We start from the raw sequence: 12,847 nt of genomic DNA, 5'->3' as shown, positions 1-12,847 counted from the left end.
GAGTCATGTCTTCTGCTCCTCATGTTTTCATCAGTATAATATAGTCTGTACAGGTATATAGTACTATGGAACATTCCTTATCTTCTTCTTGAAGACAAGCACTGCAATTGCTCATCCTTCTGCACAAAATGCTAGAAATCTTAGATGCGCCCTGGAAGAAGGATTGGCAGCAGCATTCTACCTTAGGTGCACAGATGTTACCATTACAGGAGCTGGTGAGTTCTTAGAAGTGCAAAGTTAGTATGCCATTAATAAAATAAAGTACTGAAGAAACTTAGCAGGTCTAGCAGTATCTTTGAATGGAAAATAGAATTAAGGTTTTTAGTGACACTTTCTTCAGAAAACAAAGTAATATTGCTATTTTGTTACTCAGGGCTTGTTTGGTCAGAACTGGATCTGAAAGAAACTTGACACATTTCTTTCCTAAAGCGACTTTAGGGTTTTCTATGATTTTGTTCCTCCCATGAGTTTGTGTGAGTATAGAGTAGAAAAGAATGAATGAACATTTAACTTACACTATGTTGGGACACACTTGTTGTCTCTGTCTTTATAGTTTGGTAGATTCTTGTGTACAATTGTATTCATAAAAGTCTTGTGTTGGCAGATTGCCAGCCATACTGTATACATTATTGCATTATTTTTATGACAACACTCTGGGATGTAAAGGTTTGTATTTATCTCATTATTAGACAAAACATGCTTAGCTGCTTTACGGTGTGAATTACTATTCCTGATTCATGATTCCCCATTTCATCTTTTCCCATTGCCTTTACTTGGTCTTGTCAGACAGTTTACTTATTCAAATTTCCAGTTTTAATTTATGATCTACATTGAAATCGTTTCTCTTCTCACATACTAGTAGGCCAGATTCAATATTTTTTTCTTAGATATTAGTTTCCAGTATTGAGAATGAGGAAGTCAGAAGGAAACGATGTAGTGCGGTCTAGTCAGGCTGGATCTAGGAGTCAAGGGGTCAGGGTAAAGTTGTCAAGGGGTCTTGGAGGAGTTAAAGGAGTCAGTTGTTTTGTTACACAGCTGTTAGTCATGGTTTTAATCTGTTCTACATTTCCGGGGTAGCTATACAGGTAAAAAATAGGATCATAGATTCAGAGTCATACAGCCCAGAAACAGACAGTTAGGTCCAACCAGTCCATGCCAAACATGTTCCCAAACTAAATTAATCGCACCTACCTGTGTTTGGTCCATATTTTTCCAAATGTCTCTTAAACACATTGTAGCTGCATTTACCACTTTCTCTGGCAGTTCATTCCACTCATGAACCATTCTCCCTGTGAAAAAGTTGCATGTCATGTCCTTTTTAACTCTTTTATCTTAAAAATAGGCCCCCTGGTTTTGAACTCCCCCACATTAGGGAAAAGACCCCTGTCATTCACCTATCACCTCATGATTTTATAAATCTCAATAAACCTCCTAAACTCCAGTGAAAAAGTCCCAGCCTTTCCAGGTTTTATAAGTTAAGCCTTCTATTCCCAGCAATATCCTGGTAAATCTTTTCTGAACCCTCTCCAGTTTAATAATATCCTTCCTTTAACAGGGCGACCAGAACTGCACACTGTTATTTGAATTTGTTAATAATCTGGAATTAAGAATCTACTGATGACCATGAAAACATTGCCGATTGTTGAAAAAAGCTATCTGGTTCACAAATGTCCTGCAGGGAAGGAAACTGCTATCCTCTCCTGGTCTGGCCTACATGTGATTCCAGACTCATAGCAATGTGGATGACTACCAACTACCCTTTGAAATGGCCCAGCAGGCCATTGAGTTCAAAGGCAACTAGGGATGGGAAATAAATGCTGGCCAGCCAGCAATACTCAGTGAATAAAATAAAGTCCTCTAGAAAAGCCTCACCAACATCCAATACAACCTCAACATGACATCCCAATTCCTATATTCAAAGGTCTGAGCAATGAAGGCCAGCATGCTAAATGCCTCCTTAACCACCTTGTTTACCTGTGACACAAATTTCAATGAATTATGTACCTGAACCCCTAGGTGTCTCTGTTCTACAACACAGTCCTACCATTAATTGTATAAAGTTCTAACCTTGTTTGTATTACCAAAATGCAATTCCTCCCATTTATCCAAATTAAACTCCATCTGCCACTCCTCAGCCCATGTATGAAATCTCCAACTTTAACCCAAAGTTGGAGACATTTTTGGATGGTCCCAGGGATCAGGGAAAGTTCCAAGTTGGAAATTCAAAGTTCCTGGACAATTCATGTTGGATAATGCATCGGAACTCTCTTGGATTTCAACTTGTATCTCTCAGATGCCTTGTCTCTGATTGTCCGAACCGGAATATCTGGACCAACATTGTGTAGGCTAGGTGGATTAGTCAAGGTAAATGCAGGGTTGCAGGGATAGAGTATGGGTTTGGGTTTGGATGCCATTTGGAGGGTCCATGCAGACTCAATGGACCAAATGGCCTCTTTCTGTCCCAGCAGGGATTCTATAATGCTATGATATGTGCACTGATTGCTTCATTAGCCTAATGATTTTATGGCAGAATTTCCCCAGTACTTGTGCTGACAGCCACTCTAAAATAGTAAGCAGAGATAGGATAATGTCCAATTGTGCTATGATAAGAATCCTGTTTATTTTTCCCATATGGAAATTTTGTCTCACTAATACATACATTATGCATTGGACATAACAAGGTCTAGATTTCTACACAAACATCCAAGCTGCAGCCTGCACTTTTGTGCCTTGTTCAGGAGAATAGGGCTATCAAGCACTGGATGAAAGTATGTATATAATGAAGCACTGAAATATATTTGACTTTTTTATTAAATGCCATGACATATTAAAAACGCAAAGATCTGTGCTTTTTATCTATAAAGACACATCTTTAGCTGCATTGAGATCCTATAGAAATGAGACAAAACCACTTCATCTACTTCCGATGTCCATCTCTCATGTAATAATACTACCTGCTGAATAAAGATACCTCAGAGATTTTAAAATAATGTGATGTGACAAAGTGCAGTACAGTTATGTATTATAATAATATAAACCTATAGCCAACTGCACACACATCATCTGCACATTTCTTGTCTTTAAAGAGCTAAGAATGTACAGAACAGAGCAGTCATTAATGAAAGCCTAACTGAGCAGCTTCTCATGGATCTGAAAGAGGATAATACTGGGCTCCGAGCAAGAATCGCTGACCTGGAGAAAGCTGGAGATGTTCATATTGATGAGCAAGGTAGGTTTATTATTTTACTGTACACTGGTTGAACACTACCATGGAGGTGTTTGAGAAATTATTAAAGGTCCAGTATTATGGGATCAGTGGGTTATCCTAGATATCCCAGCAACATGGTAACAGTAAATAAGCAAATATATTTATGCTATTGTGCTGTTAAGATTTTTTTAAAAGGATTGTAGCCATTGAGATGATTTAATACTGCCTTTGTTTTGCTGTACTTGATTGCTGTCTTTTTTTTGTCATCTCAGTATGATACTCAATTTTTGACAAGAATACAAACTAATACATAGTGAGCATTCAGAATTCAGATTAGAAATAAGTAACTATGATTGTTCGGGCATATTATCACTTGAATGATGCTCGCATATTATCATATTATACTTGCTTAATTGTTGTACCCTTGAGAGAGCATTCATTATCTATTTGATTAAATTTAGAAATATTTTGCTTTATCATTTCTTTTCGATGAAGGTAGATGAGGCATTATTAAAGAAAGAAGTTTCATTTAAATAGCACCATTGACAACCACAGAATATCCTAAAAATGAAGGATTTTTGAGTATAATCACAGACTTAAGATTGGGAAATGAGGCTGTGAATTTGAGTATGCCAAGACCACAAGAAATGAAATAATTTATTGTTTTAGTGCTGGTATGTAACATTGAACAGGCCAACTCTGCTGACAAAGCTAACGTTCCACCATTGAGCCAAGACTAGTATTGATGACCCATCTTCCTATTTACCTAGCACTAGACCAAGACAAATAAGATCTTTTAACATATTTCAAGTCATATTAAATAGTCAACTTGAAGGCTGCACTACTATCGGCAGATTCAATATTGAAACAGGTTAGGTAACATTATATTAAGAACTATTCTCCTTGCAGTTCTACATTGCAGATAATATGATACATTTTGTTGGTTCTTTTGCATCTAGGCATTTCCATGAGAATGCAAACAGGTATTGTATATATCAATATACTTGACTGCATGTAACATATGCTGAATGCAAGGCAGATGGTGTAGAAATGAGACTAAAATGTTCAAGGCACAACAAGGTGGTACAGTGAAGGATGGGAAATAGCCACCAAGCCTTCAGCATAAAACTCAGAGCCAAATGGCAAATAAGAGTAATGGCAAAACAGATGGACTGAGTCTGTAAAGTGCTGCTCCTCCATTTTATATGCAAAAGCTAAGGCCCATGAAAATGAGACAGGGTGCTAAAATATAGGCAGCTTGGCACTCTACACGAGGCCTGTGCTAATCTAATAGGCATGATTTGAATAACTTGTGGGATTTAAAAGTCAAGGTCTGATAATGTGATTTAACCCCAGTGATGCTTTTAATCTGCAGCAATGAAATTGACACTGGGTCTTCAGCAGGGCCAGGACATGTTGAAGACATTTAATATTCAAAAGGGATAATCTTGCCACAGGTTTTCTTTGAATGTCAGAAGATTTAGATCAATCCACCCCCAATATTTATGCAACTGTACCACCCAGCGTGCTCAAACTTGGATTTTCTGGAGGAAGTGCATTCCAGCCAAGATTATGTCTATTCTGACAGATTTACGGTGACAGCACACTAGAAGGGACTCAGATGGTCCACATTACTGTTTGTTTGAAAGGTAATCACTCCAGCTAACACACTTTCTTTACTCTGCACAGCTGAAAGTGAGTTTAGGAGTGGGCGGCACGGTGCCACAGTGGTTAGCACTGCTGCATCACAGCACTAGAGACCCAGGTTCAATTCTTGCCTCAGGCAGCTGACTGTGTGGAGTTTGCACATTCTCCCCGTGTCTGCGTTGGGGTGCTCCGGTTTCCTCCCACAGCCCAAAAACATGCAGGTTAGGTGAATTAGCCATGCTAAATTGCCCGTAGTGTTAGGTGAAGGGGTAAATGTAGGGGAATGGATCTGGGTGGGTTGTGCTTCGGCAGGTCGGTGTGGACTTGTTGGGCTGAAGGGCCTGTTTCCACGCTGTAAGTAATCTAATCTAATCTCTGCCAGATAGGTGACCAGATTTTCAAACGTTAAAGCAGGACATCTTGCAAAGACTCGGGAAGGCAGATCTCTGTGATGATGAACATTGTGGGCAACTGATGACAAGAGTCTGGGGAAGGGAGAGTTAATGACAGGAAATCATGTGATGACACCTCCTGAAATATGTCCTGCTGAAGTTGGAAACCCTAAAGACACCATATTATTGAAGACAATAGTTATGAGCCACAGACTTTTATTTCAATGACATTTCTGCCACCTTTTCAAATCCTATCCAACTTATCTTGTATTTATCAAAATAGAGCTCCAGTACAACCAGTATATTCATTTGAAAGTATTACTATTTACTAGGATTTTTCCTTTGGAAATGCATCAAGTATCTCACAAGCCATTTCTTTTAAGATTCCAGGATGAAATCCATCTGGATCCAGATACTTGACAGCTCACAGCTCCAAAGGTTTAACTCACTTCTCTAGAGATAATACTATCATTAATGAACAGAGCTGCCCCTCCACCTTTTCCTCACTTCCTATCATTCCTAAATGTCTTCTATAGTTCAAGATTCAGGTCCTAGTCCATGTCATCCTCCAGCCATTTGTCTGTAACAGCTACCAGATAATTCTTATCCATTTCTTTTTGTTCTCTAAGTTCATCCAGTTTTGTAATGCTATGTAAATGCTTTGTAAATTCCAGTTTTATATGTTGGTTGACTCTTAAACTTGTACTCTTTCTCTCTCTATCTTCCTTTCATGGGCTGTTTATAATTTCCTGTATTAGCAAAGTTCTCATTAGCCTTGATTTACTAATTGAGATTCTACAGTGTGGAAACAGGCCCTTCAGGCCAACAAATCCACACCAATCCTCCAATGAGTAACTCACCCGGACTCATTTCCCTACATTTACCCCCCGACTAATGCAGCTAACACTATGGGCAATTTAGCATGGCCAATTCACCTGACTTGCACATCTTTTGGACTGTGGGAGGAACCTGGAGCACCCGGAGGAAACCCACACAGACATGATGTCAATGTGCAAACTCCACACGGACAGTCGCCCGAGGCTGGAATCAAACCCGGGTCCCTGGTGCTGTGAAGCAGCAGTACTAACCACTGAGCCACCGTGCCGCCAATTTGATCCCTTACCACCACTATTTAATTTAAAGTCCTTTCTACTTCCCTAGTTATGGGATCAGCAAGAACACTAGCCCACCAGTTCAGGTGGATTGTCTCATCGGTACAGATCCCACATTGCCCAGTTCTAGTGCCACCGTGCTACAAACCAGAATCCACTTCTGTCACAGCAATCTTTGAGCCATGAGTTCATCGCTCTAATCTGATTTGCACTATGCCAATTTGCACATGACTCAGACAATGATTCAGAGATTATGACCTTTGAATTCTGCTTCTTAACATGGTGTCCTTTTTTCTATGTTCAGGACCTCTTCAGCTATGGGAAGTTAAACAGCCATTTCTGGTTGCCTTCTGTTTTTTTTTCAGATTGTTTTTTGGACTGTTTTGAATTCTTGAGGCACAGTGCTAGAAATGTTCCCAAACCATTTCCCTTGAAGCAGCCAGTTCTCTCTATCTTGGTTAATCTTTTCTTGGGTTTCTAATTTCATCTCAAGCCGTTTTTTTTTCTGAAAAGCATGTTCTCATTCATTCTCTTTCTCTGAGCTTCTCTTTCTTTCTTCTGAAACTCTCTCTCTTCCCTGAAACTCTCTCTCTTCCCTGAAACTCTTGCCACAGTTTTCTCCTTTCCAGCATCATGAGCCATTTTCTAAATTAGGGTGGAGTTCTGGGTAAAGCAATCCAATTAGCTTTTAGTTCTGATCCCTCTGTCTGTTCTAGATTTAGACTAGGGTCCAATTGCTCAAGAACTTCCAAAGTAACTCAGGACTTTTTGCCTCACCAGGTACTTTCACAAGTATTTACCTAGTTACAACTTCCAAAGGTCTTTTACTGAGAGATACCAATGATGTGCGATCTTCAGCCATCTTTTTGCATAAATTATCACACCACATTAAAGTCACATTAAGAGAATTTGCTGCAGTTACATTTACTTGCAGTAAAATAATTTCACCCATGGAAATCTCCCTTACCAGACTTCCAATTGGTTCTTTCAGTATCGGATTCAGAATCATTGTCTTAATTTGAACGCTGATCAGATGTTTGTGCATTTTGGCCATATCTGGCTCATTTTAATGGATTTATCTCTGAAGTTAGGTCTCGATTTCTTTCATATGCAAGAGAGAAAAGGGATTTCTTTTACTTTTCTCCTCTCCTGTCCATAACATAACTGGTTCTTAATTTTTATTTTACTTCTTTTCCCTTTTAAAATAAGCAGGTGTATAATTTCCCAAATCCTGTTGCGAAGTCCAATTTAAAATGACCCAAAGCAAATTCCTTAGTGTTAAATCAAACCAGATTGCATTAATACATTAAAACCCCAGGGGCATTGTTCATAGCACTCATGCACGAATGCAGATAGGGAAGAAAAATAAAGAATTGAAAGACATTACAATTATGCATCAGTTAAAAAATAAGCAGCATTAATTCATGTGAGTTATAGCCTTGTAAGTCAATCTCCAGTGAGTTCTTGCAGTTGGCTATTCTGGTAGAATTCCTTTTCATAGGAACTTGCAGTGGATGCAAAAAAAAAATCTTGTAAATTGGTAAATTAGATCACTTTAAAGTAAAATGCAGGATTCTTCTGGGAGAAGAAGTCAAGATGAACAATAGACGACAGCTAAACTTGAAGCTCTTTCTTTGTGATTGTACTGATTTAAAATGCAGATTAAGGGAACAAATAAAATATGTACATTTAAAGCTGTTTAAAGTAGTCCAAACATTTCAGTGAAATGACTCAAACTCCCAGTTAAGTCCATGACACCATGAGACATAGAAGCAGGAGTCGGCCATTCAACACGAGTCAGCTCCACCATTTAATGAGATCATCATCCTCAACTAATCATCCTCAACTAATCATCCTCAACTCCACTTTCCTGCTATTTCCCAATAATAATTGATTCCCTTATTGACTAAAAAAATCTATGTAGCACAGCCTTGAATATACTTAAAGACCCAGCCTCAACAGCCTTCTGTGGTAAAGAATCCCAGAAATTCCTTTTCACTTCTGTCTTAAATGTACAACCGCTTATTCTGTGAAGCCTTCTACTTCCAGTCCGATGAGAGGAAACAACCTCTCCACATCTACCCTGCCAAGTCCTCTAAGAATCTTGTATCCTTAATAAAGTTGACTCATATTCTTTTATATTTGTCTACATTCCAATGAGTGGAGGCCCGATTTACTCAACCTCCCCTCATGAGACAGTCTCTCCATTCTAGATATCAGCCCTAATAAACCTCCTCTGAACTGCCTCCAATGGGAGTAAAGCTTTCCTTGGATCAGAGGCCAAAAACAGTCTTCTAGCTGGGGTCTGACTTGTGCCTTGTCAGTCACTATAGTTAATGAATAGCTTTGATGCATCTTGTCAAAACCCATTGTCTATTGTCTCAAATTACAGTGGGTATGTTAACATTATCTTAGATATAAGGAGTTTCAATTGCTCTATCTTGGTTCAGAATAGCTAGTGCAGCAAGCCATGTGCAATTCCTAAATGTTGGTTTGATTGGAATGGTTATGCAATGCAAGGTGTGTGATATTCCAGGAATTTAGTTTAGATCACCTACAGTGTGGAAACAGGCCCTTCTGCCCAACCAGTCTGCACATAGTAACCCACCCAGACCCATTTCCCCTTTGACTAATACACCTAACACTATGGGCAATTCACCTAACCTGCACATTTTTGGGCTGTGGGAGGAAACCAGAGCACCCAGAGGAAATCCACACAGACACAGTAAGAATGTGCAAACTGAACACAGACAGTTGCCCAAGACACCTGGGACCCTGGTGCTGTGAGGCAGCAGTGCTTAACCAATGAGCCACGGTGCCGCCATGTAAGCACTTGTCCCTTTGTTACAGTAGACCAGAACTTCCTCGAAATTGTGATCAACTGCCAACAAGTGATCAACAGCGGTCATATTATCAATACAGCAAAGTCCAAAAAACAATAAGCAAGAAAATATAGTATTAAAGAAAAAGAATTTAGCCTCCAGGGCACAAGAGGTGATTTTCAAATTTGGCTCCATCCATTGAGTGCTGTGATCAATTTGAAGTTAACTGTTGGTCAGGAGTGTTTTCAATTGTATTACAATTGGGGGGAAAAAATACTTTCTACTGCAGTAATGCAGTTTTCCACTTCGTAAACTAGTCACATAAGCATCACAATTCTTCTGTATTACTAGGATTAATGCCATCTGGATTTTTACTTTCTTAAATTCACTAAATGATCATTTTTGGATATCAAATCGAATTCTGAAATCAAATTGTTTGATTTACTGCCTTGATTTATCTTCTAAATGTTAATTTAATAACATAAATTCTTTACAGATTTGATGCCATGTTTATGAAATGTTTATGAAATGTGATGTCCTGGTTATGATGATCTCAATATGGGATATTTATTGGAAAAATAACATTATCATTCAATATAGAGGTGCTCAAAAAATTAATTGTTGACAATGAACGACAATTGAAAGATATGCAGAAATCATGGCAGCAGAAACTTGAAGAAGCAAGGAGGGAATGGGAGCAGCAATATAGCTGTATTATAAAGGTAATTATTTGTGTCCATAATGTTTTACTAGATACTGTATAAATAGTTTAAGAAAATGTATTGGGCAATTTGCTGTAGCCAGATTACATTTAAAGTTCCAAAGTCAATAGTTTTAGTGTTGTGTTTTTTTTTTGAGGAGTTTCAAAGCTCATTTCACATTTCAATGTTTTACTTAGATATTATTTTCAAAAAAGCACATGCATAAGAGTTTCAAACTGGTAAAGTGAAACAGAATAGTTCTGTTTAAATGTATTTGTTTGATATAGAAGAAAAATCAAATAAATGTCAAATCTGTTGTCAAAAGAGCCCATACTGCAGGATCATACATTAATGTTGTGAAAATCCAAACTCAAGAACTGCAATTAAAACCATTAAGTGTGAATAATTTAAATTGCTTTACACAGTGAATATTGATTTCGAATGAATCTTCTATTTAAATGGCATTGCAATTTGATTTTTAATTCAAAAAACACAGAGAATAGAACTGTAACCAATTATTTTTAATTTCAGGAAGAGCAAATGATGGCAGAACTTCCCTATTTCCTAAATGTTAATGAGGATCCCCAATTGTCTGGGGCAGTTAAACACTTTATTCATCATGGTGGGTGAACACTTTAAGAACATCTCCAATTTGCATGACTAATGGTGCAAGTGGTGATCAGTTTTCAAGCTGTTTAATCATCTTATGCATTTGTAGTGCATTGCTGCTGTGGCAGAAAATCAAGCTTGTTACAATGCACAAGGACCCATTCTGTTTTATTTGACTGCTGTAGTATTTAATGCCGTTTTGAAACATTCAGAATTGATTCATGTATGGAAGAGACAAAATAAAGATAACAGAGTTATATTTGCTTCAACCTTATACAGTACTGTACTTAGTATTCAGGGAGTTTCTTTTTATATATCTCAGGGAGATTATTGCATGCATTCCCTGTGGCTGAGAGCACTTACTAAAATCCTGACTCTCATTTACAATTGAATAAGCTGACTTCTTGCTGTGTGCCAAGTAGGTATCTAGAATGAGCCAGTGTTCTATAATTGCAAACTGCTGAGTTATGAAGCCAAGAACTGATTTTAATATTGCAGGCATTACTACAATTGGGCGAACAGCTGGTTTACAGCAGGACATTGTTTTGAAAGGACTGGGGTAAGTGAAACCTAGGGATTAAGTTACCTTCCATTGTTATCAAATGCAACAAGAAAAGCTAAAGTTTAACCAGTTTAATAGTCTATTGAAAGACAGGCATTTAAATTTTAACTTGTTGAGCACATTGGTCAGCTATTCATTTTGCTGGTGAAGGGGCAGCTACCATTTTGAATCTGACTGACAAGCTGTAGATTAGGATGCTGCCTGCCCTGCTGTGCTTTTCCAGCACCACTCTAATCTAGACTCTGATCTCCAGCATCTGCAGTCCTCACTTTCGCCTAACAGGTTCCCGATGTTTCTCTCCTATATCAGGGGCACAGTGATGCTGGCACAGTGGTTAGCACTGCTGCCTCACAGCGCCAGAGACCTGGGTTCAATTCCTGCCTCAGGCAACATTCTCCCTGCACATTCTCCCTGTGTCTGTGTGGGTTTCCTCCCACAGTCCAAAGATGTGCAGGTTAGGTGAATTGGCCATGCTAAATTGCCCCTAGTGTTTGGTAAAGGGGTAAATGTAGGGGAATGGTTCTGGGTGGGCTACTCTTCAGAGGGTCAGTGTGGACTTGTTGGGTCGAAGGGCCTGTTTCCACACTGTAAGTAAGCAATCTAATCAGACCCGAGGAATGCCAGTGAGTTGAACTGTCAGTGGATCATGTGTGTCCTGGGGAGGAAAGGGGTGAAGCCAATCAGGCAAAGCAGGCCTTTCTTAAAACTTCAGCAGCAGTGAAGGATGGCACAGTGGCTCAGTGGTTAGCACTGCTGTCTCACAGTGCCAGGGACCCGGTTTGATTCCAGCCTCAGTGACTGTCTGTGTGGAGTTTGCACATTCTCCCCGTGTCTGCATGGATTTCCTTCGGGTGCTCCGGTTTCCTCCCACAATCCAAAGATGTGCAGGTTTGGTGAATTGGCCATGCTAAATTTCCCACAGTATTCAGGTTAGATGCAGGTTAACTGCATTAGACAAATATAAGGTAGGGGAATTTGTCTGGTTGGGTTACCCTTTGGAGGGTTGGTGTGGACTTGTTGGGCCAAAGGGCCTGTTTCCACACTGCAGGAATTCTAATTTTTAAACTGCTCAATCCCAGTATACATACACCTTAAGCACACAGACCAGCAGTGCCTACTGAGACTGCAATCTGTGTTTTAAATACAATATAAAGACACAGATTTGTTTGAGCAGAGGATCTTCTTCTTGATTGTCCAGAAGTGAGGCCTTTCAAAGCAACCTCATCATAAAAGGTAATAAGTGACCGCAACAGAACTGTTATAGTGCAGCCGTTTCACCTAATGAGCATCTTGATTAGAGCCATTCTCCTGCCTTCTCCCTGCTATCTTACACGTTTTTCCTTTTAAATGACTATCTAATTGCCTTTGGCTGCTGAGATTGAATTCACGTTCATCACAATCTGTGGCAGAGCATTCCAACACTAATAACTCACTGTGTGAAATGTTTCTCGTCATATCATTGTTGCCTCTGTTCTGATTACTGTAGATCTGTGCTCTCTCATTCTCTATCTGTCCATAAGTGTGAACGTTATTGTCCAATCTACTCTATCCAGACCTCTGTTCCTTTGAACACTTTTATTAGATCTCCTGCTAGCCTTTTGTTCTCTCAGGAAAGCAGCTCTAACTTGTCTAATATATCTTCATAAGTGAAATTTCTCATTTCTGGAATCATTCTTGCAAACACTATCTGCACTCTCTCCAATGCCTTCACATCCTTCCTAAAGTGTGGCACCGAGAACTGGACACAATACTTAGCTAAAGCTGAATAATGTCTTAAACAAATTGCTCTTGTAC

At 39.1% G+C, this 12,847-nt stretch overlaps 1 protein-coding gene across 10 annotated transcripts in view; it reads left to right on the top strand.

The window, feature by feature from the left end:
- The window catches only part of LOC122553559 (kinesin-like protein KIF28P), a 102,813-nt gene that overhangs the window by 31,720 nt on the left and 58,246 nt on the right, over window positions 1-12,847 (top strand). For all 10 annotated transcript variants that reach the window (XM_043697552.1, XM_043697547.1, XM_043697549.1 and 7 more), the window contains 4 exons: window positions 3,087-3,229; window positions 9,782-9,903; window positions 10,414-10,504; window positions 10,990-11,050. In XM_043697552.1, the coding sequence (XP_043553487.1) occupies window positions 3,087-3,229; window positions 9,782-9,903; window positions 10,414-10,504; window positions 10,990-11,050 (417 nt within the window). The remainder of the gene's footprint in view (window positions 1-3,086; window positions 3,230-9,781; window positions 9,904-10,413; window positions 10,505-10,989; window positions 11,051-12,847) is intronic.

This window comes from Chiloscyllium plagiosum, chromosome 10 (genome assembly GCF_004010195.1).
Source record: "Chiloscyllium plagiosum isolate BGI_BamShark_2017 chromosome 10, ASM401019v2, whole genome shotgun sequence".
Classification (NCBI taxonomy): domain Eukaryota; kingdom Metazoa; phylum Chordata; class Chondrichthyes; order Orectolobiformes; family Hemiscylliidae; genus Chiloscyllium; species Chiloscyllium plagiosum.
The sequence above is the reverse complement of the archived record's forward strand: the minus strand, read 5'-3'. Positions and strand labels throughout refer to the sequence as shown.